Genomic DNA, 12,030 nt, shown 5'->3' on the forward strand with positions numbered 1-12,030 from the left:
TGTGGGTATATTTACTTAATGGAGGCAGCACTTATTGCTTATAATGATTTATCTTTGGTGTTCTATATTGTAATACATTATGAGGAAGAAGACATCAGCTATTTAGAATCTCTTTAAATACTTCTCTCCTTAATGAAAATTAATATAATAAAATTAACTTTTGAGACATACCTGGATTAATATTGATTTCTAGCTGCTTTCTAGCTTTATAATTTTCTTCATTTATAAATTTTATTGACTTAGACTTTTAAGTAATTTTGTATTTTGCATGCCAAAACCTTAGCTTTTTGAAAGGTGGGTTCCAGAATACATTGCTAAATGAGAATATAGGTCAATAATGGTTAAGTGTGAAAAATAAATACCAAAATTTAGTGGTGTTAAGACTAGAGATAAGAGAAGAATAATTGAGGGAGAACTTATTTTGTAGAGAACATGTCACCTTTTTAAAATCCATAGATTTTTAAAAGAGGAATAATCTTTGCCAAAGGCCAGCATCTTAAGTACTAAGGGAAGTGTATGGATTCGGCAACTAATCAATCACTCAGCAGTCTTTTCTCCGAGAGAGCAAAACTTAATTCTCTGGGACCAGTGAAGAGGGGTAAAATACGCAAACACTTGAATGAAACAAGGCTCCAACAACTTTTTCTCTTACTCCTTTATATACCACCTAAGACAAAGTATGTGTAAGATCACCTTATACAGCTACAAGTTACATAGTCTCCAAAAACATATTCTTTTTAAACAGATTAAAATCATTTAACTGAGAGAAATTACATGATTACTGAGGATATATTTTGAAACCCACACCTAACAACACTTTCCATCTATCTTTCCACAAATTTATCTTAACCCCAAAGTGATAATTCTTTTGTCATTGATTAACAATTTTAAACACACTGAGTCTATTATAGCTAATTTTTCCCTATGCTAGCTGAAAATAGTTCCTATTTACCCAAAAAAAAAAAAAAACCAAAAACCCAATCATTTTTTATTTTTTTTCTTTTCATTTTTTTTGAAACCTTAATTTAGCTAACTGGCTAATCAGCTATTCTTTATGCCTTCTAATGGTTCACGCCAAAACCTGTGACCATATTCTTAGATCACAAGATTAAGGAACTCAGATTCAACCTAGAACAAATGAATGTTTTCTTTGATCATTAACCTGTCTTTAACCTACTTTCCTTTTTCCAAGTACCACTTAGGTGCTTGCAGTGCCTTATGTTCACTGTGTTTCTTTTCTAGCCTAGGCAGCCCTCACTACTTAGTTCTGGCTTTGTTAATCTTCCTGGCAAAGCATCTTAAAACCATTTCCTGAATCCTCCTTATCAACCACTCTAAATTCCTAAAACTATCTAAACCAAGTCAGGAATTCTTTAAAATCAATTCATTTGAACAGCATTACTCTTTAAAAGTTTATCTTCATACTGATCTGCAGAAAATTTGATATCTCATGAAGAAATCACACAAGACTACAAGCAGTGGGGGGTCTCCCCATGCCCATTAATACCATGCTAGATACTGGACGAATATAGCAAAGATAAAGATGAGAAGGCACAGCAAGAAGCAGTTTGGGGACAACACCCCTGAAGGGTGCTTTGCCTCTCTGAGGCACAACCATCCCAGCTTTGCAAAACAGTGAACTGTTTCCAGGAAGCTCACTTGCACACCACAGCTCCTCCAGATAGTGTCCATCAACACTTATTTTTCTAGAAAGTTAAAGAATGGTAAAGAATGTCCATATTTCTTTATTTATCCAGGTGTCCCACCTGTAACTATTTTACCTTATTTTCTTTGTCTTCTTTGTAAACATTTACCTTTGCACACACTGACACAATTTTTGTTTGTTTGCTTTTTAATATCTAGGTCTAAACACTGTAGTCTCTTAAACTCATACTCATGTCAGTAATATTCTAATAATCCTTGAACTTGATTTAGTAATAAATAAGCAAGATGAGCCTGTAAGTAAGTTTGATTCTTTGTACATACTCAGTATTACCGACAGCCGTTTTGTTTGGTGACAGTTGCTGAAGTCACCAATCCTTTTTACTTTCCTCTCATTCCTTTCTGCTTTCACCTCTTAGTACTTTTGTAACATGACTAGCCAGAGGTTTTGGTTTCAAATGCAACTTGAACATTGTCTTCACTTGAGGTACCGATAGAAAGACAAAAGATGTTACTGGTTAGCTTTCCATCTTCACATTTGTTTTTTATACCTTTGCAATCTCAAATTTCTAAGCTCTTATCTCTGCTTAGAAATAAGAGGACAGTGTATTTCCTGGTCTTGACTTCCCTATGGTATATGGTAAGTACTGAGTAAATAGTTGTAAGTCTGTTCGGGGTAACTTGAAGCTCTGTCTAGAAACTGGAATTTTTGTTTATCAGCAATTTAAAACTGTCACAAAGATTGCAATTTGAAGGACATTTGGGAACATTAGCTTTACTGTTAATATTTCACCCAATGATGACTAAAGGAGGAAGAAAATAGGGAGAACAAAAGTTAGTCACATAAACTACATACCTTATACTGAAGCTGTTAGGCTTTTATATTTTTGTCTGATACATACTTGGCTTTTATCAGTCACTAATGTGTGCGTTTTATTTTTAGACAGTAAAACAACTTATGGCCAGTTGTGTCATATACCTAATTCCTGCACTCAGGAGGCAAAGGCCAGAAGAGTTCTTTGGACTTCAAGGCTATATTGTGAGATCTCAAAAGCTAACAACAACAATATTTTTTTTTTAAAGAAATGGTTTGTATCTATATAGTAGATTGCCCCACTACCACTCTTGGTGCCTGCCACATTCGGTTTTGGTAGTCCAATCCCAGGCTTCTTGCATCATAGTAAACTTTGCCATCTAAGCTATACTTACTGCCCTGCCCAGATTGCATTTTCATCATTGCTGTTGTTTTTCTTATTAGGGTTTCAGTGCTGTAAAGAGACAACATGATCACAGCAGCAAAAAACATTTAATTAGGGCTGGCATACAGTTTCAGAGATTTAGTCCATTATCATTGTGGGAGCAAGGCACAGTGCAGGCAAACATGCTGATTCTAAGGCAGCCAGGAGACTCTCTTCTGTACTGGGTGGAGCTTGATCATTGGACCTTAAAAATCTACCCCTATGGTGACATACCTACTCCAACAAGGCCACACCTCCTAATGGTGCCACAATATTGTTTTGTTTTTTTAGATTTGTTTCATGTGTGTGTTTGAGTGTTTGACCTGCATGCATGACTGTGCACCATGCTTGTAGTGCCTGCCCATGGAGGTCAGAATAGGGAGTGCATCCTCTACTATAGAGTTACAGATGATGAGTGCTGGAAATCACTCACTCCTGGATCATATACAGCAGCATTCAATGTGATTTTTATTTAACAGCTGAGCCAGAGCATCTTTTCAGCCCCAACGGGTCATTTTTATTTGATGTTGTTGCCACATGTAAATCTATGGGACAGTGGGCTATCCTTTTCAGGGGATCTACATTGCTATATAGGAATAATGAGAGGATGGTAAACATCTAGAAACCTTCATGTCCAGAAATTTACTTCTGTTGTTTATTTAAATTGAGCAGGTTAGATATTATTGAAATGTAGAGGTTTTTACATATACTAAATATTAAATATTATTTAATGTTTACAGAATTAAAATCTAGAATTTTATGCTTAAGGGATTTTAGACATAGCTAATCTCTTTCAAATATTGGTTTTCTCTGTATCAGCAGTCTAGCCAAGCAGTCATGAAACTTCATTGTTAGCACTGTGTTGTAGCATCTCATCTCAAAAGGCTATGTTTATATTTTGATAAACTGCTTCCGAAATTTCATTTACATCTCTTAGAAACCAGTTACTTGATTTTAAAAACATTGGTTTCCCACATATACCCCATTTATTGCCAAGTAAAATTTTAGGGTATATGTTTATGTTTATTTTTGGCCAAAATCTGTTAGAAAACAATATGCAGTTGTAAGAAATCTAAAAAATGCATCATATTTAATTTCAGTGGAATATGCCATTTTTATTAGGGCTTCTCTGTCATAGAACCTCTGACTTTAGAGAGAATGATTAATTTTTAATGCTAAAAGCAGGGTAGGTGGGGTGGGGTTTTACAGATTGAATTCTTCAGATATTTAGGGATCATTAGTATGAAGGATCGTATATTGTTAATATTATACAACTATAGAGGCCTTATTTATTTTATATGTATTAGCATTTTGCATGTGTGAGTGTGTTTGTATGTATGTGTTGGATCCCCTGAATCTGGAGTTAGAGACAGTTGTGGGGTGCCATGTGGGTTCTAGGAATTGAACCCAAGTCCTCTAGAAAAGCAGTCAGTGCTCTTAACCACTAAGCCAGCAGCTTTATTTATTTTTGAGAGTTTCATGTGTGAGTACTAAATTTCCTCTCCCTCGAACTCTTTTTGCTTCCCTCCATTCCCTTACAAATGCATAGCCTCATGTTCTTTAATTAGTACTATTACAGGTATATATTTAAAAATATAACCTGGTGAATCCTGTACATATGTTTAGCACTGACTCCTTGGGATTGGATTGCCTATCAGGGTCTTGTCCTGAGAGAGGGCTTGTTTCTCCTGTTTCGAAGCTACTAATAGCCTGGAGCTCTTCATTTATCAATATCCCACCACATTGGCATGCCAGCTGGTGTTCTCATTGTTTCGGTCTTGTAGAACGTATTGTTTGATTTCCTGGATGCAGCTTTCCTGTCCTATATAATAGATATTCTTGCAGGAGAGACCTTGATCCTCTGGCTATTACAATCTCTCTCTCTCCCCTTGAAGAGGTGTTTTACAATTAGAATTGTTACAGATAGAGAATGTAGTGCTTTCAGTCTCCATAGTTGTGCTAATATATTCCTGAAATCAAAAGTCAAAGGCTGAAAACAAGTTGGGTTTGGGGGGATTGCTAATTATGTTGTACTGGTTTGTTAAGATACTAATTTCAAATGCAGCCTTGTATTCACACAGCTAATTTTTAAGCTAGTTTTCATCTAAGGGCTCTTGGCATATAGAATAAACACAAGAGCAGTACTTGTCTACCTAGCAAGCTCTAAATCTTTCTGTCTACTTTAATTTCATCTCTTCCTTTCTTCCTTTCTTCCTTTAGGCATGAATCTTACTGTTGACCTTACACTTCTGACATAAAATTCAGTGGTCTGTAACTGTGGGTGTACTATAGAAGTACATAGGGGATGTTTTCCAAGGAATATTTTTACTTGGCCTGGCCCTAGCTATTCCACATAAACTATCTGTTAATGGTGGTGTTTGGGGGAGTAAGGTATGTACAAAGAAACCAGTTAGAAGAGGACATTGTGTATCCCAGTTAATACCTGGAGCTAAGTTAGCAGCTAGGACACCCCATCCATCCTTTGCCCTTCCCTCTCTGTCTCTCTACCTGTTAATGTAACAGGAATATATGACTGTGTATTGTTTCTTTTTGGTTGGTTTTCTAGTTTTGAGGAAAGATGTGGTATGGAGCATAGGCTGATCTGGAACCAGCTTGATTCTACGTTAGCTTTCCAGTGCCGAGATAAAAGTGTGGTCCACCATTCCCTGTCATTTACTTTGATGTATTTCATGTCTCCGTGGTATTTGTGTTGAACATTATTTTGTTTCTTAGAAACATTTTAGGTAGCCATATATCTTAGTTATGGTTTCTTTTGTTGTGATGAGATACCATGACCTTCACAACTCTTAAGAACGAAACCATTTAATTGGCTAGCTTATAATTTCAGAGGTTTATTGGTTCATTATCATTGTAGGAAGCATGCAGATGTGGTGCTAGAGAAGCTCATTGATTTGAAGGCAGCAGAAGGAGGCTGGATGCCACTGTGGTTTGGCTTGAGCATAGGAGACCTCAAAGCCCTCCATGACAGTGATGACACACTTTCTCCAGTGAGGCCACACCTTCTAATAGTGCCACTTTCTATTGCCCAAGCTTTCAAAACACATAAGCCTATGGGGGCCATACCTATTCAGATCACCACACCATGATTCTGTAATTCATTATAATTCAAAAATAAAACTTAAATCTTAGGCTCTACTAGCAGCTGAGACAGATGCAGATACAGCCAGCCATTGAACTAAGGTTGGGGACCCCTATGGAAGAGTTGGGGGAAGGATTGAAGGAACTGAAAGAGATGACAACCCCATAGGTAGACCAACTGTCTCAGCTAACCTGAAATCCCAGGGAGCCATCAACCAAAGAGCATACACAGACTGGTCCGATGTAGCAGAGGACTGACTGCCTTGTCTAGCCCCAGTGGGAGAGGATGCTCCTAATCCTGTAGAGACTTGATGCCCCAGAGAAGGGGGATGGGAGGGAGGGTCCCAGAGGCAAAGGGGAGTAGGAATAGGGTGAAGAACTCACAGAGAGGGGCAATATTGGGGATGTAAATAAGTAATTGATTTGAAAAACCTAAATCTTGATGATCTTTTTTGAGTTCTTTGGGTTCTGTTGGTGGCTGACTTAATGAACAAGTCAGTAGCATCCTCAGGTGTATGTCGTTTCAATGAAGGTTTGACGTGACTGAGAGTGGAAAGGTATCCCCAAGCCTTTTAGAAGCAAGGCACTAGAAAGCAAGTAGGCAGAATCCAAAGCAGTTATAGTGAGATTGCCCTTTCTTACTCACCTACTTTTCCTTTTTTATGGCTGCTTTTAGGAATTCTGTTTGTATAAGGCCAGACATGGTGGTGCACATACCTTTATCCTAGGCAGAGGCAGAAGGATCTCTGTGATTTCAGCATTAGCCTGGTCTACATAGTGAGTACTAGGACTACATAATAGGAAGGCCCTTCTTAAATATTCCTTTATTTAAGCTAGGGAACACAGTCATTAAAGGCTATGCTTACAACCAAAATGGTTGTAAAGTTGAAAATGTGCTCAAAAGAGAGAAATATAATTAGGCAGTGGAGTACAGTTTTAAGTAGTACATAGTTTTGAATGATCAGTTACTGTTGGAAGTAGCTAATACTAAAATTTTCTTTTTTTTTCCCCTGTATGCATCACAAAGACTACTTTTAAGGGGTGTGGCAGGAGGTTTTGGACTAGATGAGTTTCCACCGAAATGTCGGAGAAGTCAGGCCAGAGCACAAAAGCAAAGGATGGGAAGAAGTATGCAACACTCAGTTTGTTTAATACTTACAAAGGAAAGTCCTTGGAAACACAGAAGACTACAGGTGAGTAGATCCAGTAGCCTAAGTTGTGTGGTTTGTGGGTTTGTTAATGTAGATGGCACCGTGTCTAATGTTTATGATTAGAAGCTAGGGTGAGCCCATTTATATTGACCTTTCTGTATTCACATTCTTCTCAGGGAATAAGAGTTAAATATTTTGACTTTGAAAATATGGGTTTTTTTTCAGGGTTTATTTATTTATTTTATAAATGTGAGTACACTGTAACTTTCTTCAGACACACCAGAAGGGGGCATCAGATCTCATTAAAGATGGTTGTGAGCCACCATGTAGTTGCTGGGAATTGAACTCAGGACCTCTGGAAGAGCAGTCAGTGCTCCTAACTCCTGCACCATCTCTCCAGCCCTTGTTTTTATTTTCTAATTATGCATAGATGTCGTAGGTGTGTGTGTCTTCGTGTGGATATGGGGAAGCGAGTGCAGGTGCCTTCAGAGGTCAGAGCTATGGTATATCCCCTTGGAGTTGAAGTTGCAGATAGTTGTGAGTTGGAACTTAACAGCTGTTGTTGTTTACCTCACAGCAGCACCTCACAGAACCTTACATATACAGTTCTATATTCTCCCTTGTGTCTATAGAAAAGAGACCATATTAAGAGGCAAAGAGAGGCAGGGGGTGTTTGCGTGTGTATACTGTTTAGCTACAGGGAAGAAAACGTCCTGTCTTTTTATATGACTTGGGTCCCTTGTTCCAGTACATATAATGAAAAATAGAGCATTTAAAGTATTGTGAACATATTCAGTAACATTGTTTTGTTTGTGGGTTTTGTTTGTTTGCTTGGCTTAGGAGGTATTGAGACAGATCTTGTTGCTGTGTGTTTTAGTTAGGGTTTTACTGCTGTGAACAGACACCATGACCAAGGCAACTCTTATAAGGACAGCATTTAATTGGGGCAGGCTTACAGGTTCAGAGGTTCAGTCCATTATCATCAGGATGGGAGCATGGCAGCATCCAGGCAGGCCCGGTGCAGGAAAGAGCTGAGGGTTTTATATCCTGTTCCAAGGCAAGCAGAAGACTGGCTTCCAGGCAGCTAGGACAAGGGCATTAAATAAAACCCACACCCTCCAAGGCCACACCTAATAGTGCCACTCCCTGGGCCAAGCATATACAAACCATCACACTGTGTAACCCTAACTGCCTTAGAACTTATTGTGGATCAGGCCAGCCTCCACAGAACTATTTTCCCACTTCCACCTTCCTTCCATGTTGTGTGGTTTGAATTTTCTTCTCTTAATATTTTAAGTTTTTTACTTATATTGGATTGCCTGAAAACGTTTCAAAACTAGCATCCCTCTCCCCATGCTCCCAGGCCCATAATATGTAATGTTCCGTATTTAGAAGTTAGGGGGTTTTGGTGGGTGGGTTTGCTTTGGTTTTTGAGACAAATTTTGCTGGGTTCTCAAGATAGACTACAGCAAAATTTGTTGAGTGGATTGTTTACTTTTTACCTTGAATTAATGTTGCAGGTTTACAGAGCTCTACTTTACCATTAGGGACTGACTAGTCAGAGACTCTGTTGACTCCCTGTTCATCTATATTATTTGAAGAGTAAAATGGATAATACAGTAGATGTTATAAGGAAATTGATGTTACTGATCTTTTAGTTACAGCTCGACATGGGTTACAAAGTCTTGGAAAAGTTGGTATTTCACGGCGGATGCCCCCACCTGCTAATCTCCCAAGTCTCAAAGCAGAAAACAAAGGCAATGATCCTAATGTGAATATTGTGCCTAAAGATGGTACAGGATGGGCATCAAAACAAGAGCAACATGAAGAAGAAAAGTGAGTCAAAATCTTAAAAGAATAAAATGCTTCTCTTGTAGGAAACTGTCACTGTTGTGCACTGAGAATCAGTCCATATTATAAAACCATTAATGACATTTATAATTCAGAGAGCTCTTTCATTAGATGAAAACACAAGTTGGCTTACTCTTTCATGGTCATCTGATGACTGCTATCTCTGAGAATAATATCTTGGGCCTCTCTTAATACTTAGTAAAGACATGAAAAATGAACTTAACATCCTAGGAACAAATAAGTCCTTGATTAATTTGAAGAGTTAAAAAGATACATATAGATATTATAATTTTTTATGTATTTATATTTAAAGTGTGCATATGCACATTTATAGTAGATGTATAGTAACTATGTATATACACACTTTTGTAGTCTTTAGGATCTTTGAGTCCAGTGGCATTATCCATAGAACAGATGACAGAGTAGCTAATAAACAAGTCTACTTATACTGCATAGCCTGGACCACATGGCCTTCTCTCCCACCGTGTTCAAATCAGGCATCTATTTCTTATGGGAGTAAGGAATTCAGAAAGAAATAATATATAAAAGAAACAAACAAAAATGAGTAATTGGTTTTGTTGCCTAAATCTCAAGATACTTAAGAATTCTGGTTCCAGCATTGAACTGCTTGGTGCATCATGGATACTTGGGCATTATTTATAAAGTAAATGAAAAACAAGGATTAGCACTGCCTGCTTCAATCGTTATTCACCTAATAAATATTTTGTCTTCTGTTTGTCAAGGTTTGTACCAAATCATTAGCTGAGCTAAATACTAAGTGGCTATTGGTCAGTTGGTAGGATTTACATTGTTTGTTTGCACAGATCTTATCAAAATGTTTTTGCTTAATCTATGTACCATATTTGACCTCCTTTGTAGAAACTTTAGTTTGCTGGATAATTATTTTGTAGTTAGAAATTGAGCTGGGGCTAGGTGTACCAAAAATAATGCTAGCATTCTTTAGTTTCTTGAATAACCCTTTCGTTTTTTAAGCATTGCCATATTGCAAGGATTGCATAAAACTGCAAACTGTTTTTAATCATGTTTTATTTATGAGAATTGATTAGACAGATTACCATTACGTGTTTTAATTGCAGTGCAACAATAAATCTATCAACTGACATTGGAGTTTGCCTAGCTTTTGCCCCTGATTATCCTCGTGTAAACTGAATGTCTGCATATACTTACATTTCTGTTAATATGTATTTCTTTGAAACATTGGTAACTATTTTCAGTATCAAGTTTTGTATTATTTGTTTTTTTTAACCAAATGGAAAATAGGCAGTTGTCATCTCTTATTCAAAGGTAGAAATGAATGGGAGAAAACACACATAACTTTAAAGGTGATGATGAAGAGGTAAACCACTTATAAGAGAGATGTCTGTAATTTATAAGTATTAATAAACTTGTAGCCAAACAGCACACTTAATTTACATGCATTTAAACATTTTATAATGTGTAATATCTGAAATAATGGATTAATATTTTTTTAAAGAGCACCAGAAGTGTCACCAGCACAGCCCAAACCTGGGGTTGCAGCTCCCCCAGAAGTAGCACCTGCTCCCAAATCATGGGCCAGTAACAAGCAAGGTGGGCAAGGAGATGGTAAGTGGCCAAAAGCTGGGGGATCTGGTTAGGCTTAGTGGTTACTGAACAGCCATGCAGGAAGTAAAGGTAGAAAGCATTGCCAAAGGGTCGAGTCATATCCTTGTACTCTATTGGGCTACTTAAATTCCATTGCCAAAAGTCATATGTGATCTAAGGAGAGTGCCTTTTAAAGAATTTCTATGAGTTAAGATACAACTCAACACACATGGCTTGTACCCATAACACTTGGATGAATGTAAATACATTGTGTATCGATACTATATTCCTTTCCCTAATTGTCCCAGTGTCTTTTACATATCCTGTCAGAATTTCTGGGTAGTGAAAATTAGAGAATGTTTATAAAGCACAATAGCTATAATACTTCTAAGAAAATGGACACATACTTAAATGTATAGTGAGTTACCTTTAGCTATTTAGTGGTAAATCAAATAAAAACATATTATTGTTGTTTGGGACTTTGTGGTATTTAGTCAAAGTATATTTCAACAATCCAATTTAAACTAGTTGTTAAAAGATTTTAGCAGAGAAGTTGGTCTTCAGTAGTTGGAGACATAATAAAAGAGAAACAAGGACTCCTGCAGTATATCTAGAAGATTCCTTTCAGGTTTTTGTCTTCTCATGGCTGTTCATTAACTTTTCAAAGGCTTAGGTACAGTTTATGAGTTTTATTGAAATAAACAGTCACTAAAATTTAGAATAATTAATTCATCAGAAAGAAGCAAGAGCTCTATCCTGGGAGGGTTGCTTGGATTATTTTCATTATAAAATTACCTTCATGTGTTTTTGAAAAATGTTTAGGAATCCAAGTGAATAGTCAATTTCAGCAGGAATTTCCCAGTCTGCAGGCAGCTGGAGATCAAGAAAAAAAAGAAAAGGAAGCAAATGATGAAACCTATGGACCTGGACCTAGTTTACGCCCACCAAGTGAGAATGTGTTCTACATGTTTTGTCTTACAAAGTCACCTTGTGTGTTCTTGTGTACTTGCCTGCTTTCTACAGACTAGTGTTGCATTCACTTAAACAGGATTTTTGTGCCAAACCACTGAAGCTGTAGAGCTTATTGGAAATGTATAATTATATCTGACTTAGTAAGTCAAAATTTGCAAGATGCCCAGATATCTTCTTTGTAAATAATATTTGATCCTTTTGCTCTTATCTTTGCCTTGTTCATTCACTAGTCTCTTCCCTTTTCTTCACATGCATGTATCTGCCTCAGCCCCCAAAAGTCTTGGATTGTATTATAAGCATATCCTCTGGGATTATAAGCATATGTTATTGTGCCTAGCCACATATATATAATGAACAGGTTTGACTTGGGTTGTTTTTAGCCTATTTTCTCCTATTGTGTAATATCTATCCCTTTTTTTTTTAACTTTTGTTTGTTTTGATTTCTTGCTTTCTGGAAATATTTTGGATAATAA

General features: G+C 37.0%; 1 protein-coding gene across 12 annotated transcripts in view; it reads left to right on the forward strand.

The window, feature by feature from the left end:
• The window catches only part of PRRC2C (proline rich coiled-coil 2C), a 66,483-nt gene that overhangs the window by 9,547 nt on the left and 44,906 nt on the right, over positions 1-12,030 (forward strand). For 8 of the 12 annotated variants that reach the window (XM_080935290.1, XM_080935301.1, XM_080935296.1 and 5 more), the window contains exons 2-5: positions 7,027-7,192; positions 8,809-8,986; positions 10,497-10,606; positions 11,408-11,533. In XM_080935290.1, the coding sequence (XP_080791416.1) occupies positions 7,081-7,192; positions 8,809-8,986; positions 10,497-10,606; positions 11,408-11,533 (526 nt within the window). In that variant the 5' untranslated portion in view covers positions 7,027-7,080. The remainder of the gene's footprint in view (positions 1-7,026; positions 7,193-8,808; positions 8,987-10,496; positions 10,607-11,407; positions 11,534-12,030) is intronic. The other 4 variants (XM_080935295.1, XM_080935299.1, XM_080935291.1 and 1 more) reach the window with 2 other exon arrangements.

This window comes from Micromys minutus, assembly GCF_963924665.1.
Source record: "Micromys minutus genome assembly, chromosome: 1".
NCBI lineage: Eukaryota > Metazoa > Chordata > Mammalia > Rodentia > Muridae > Micromys > Micromys minutus.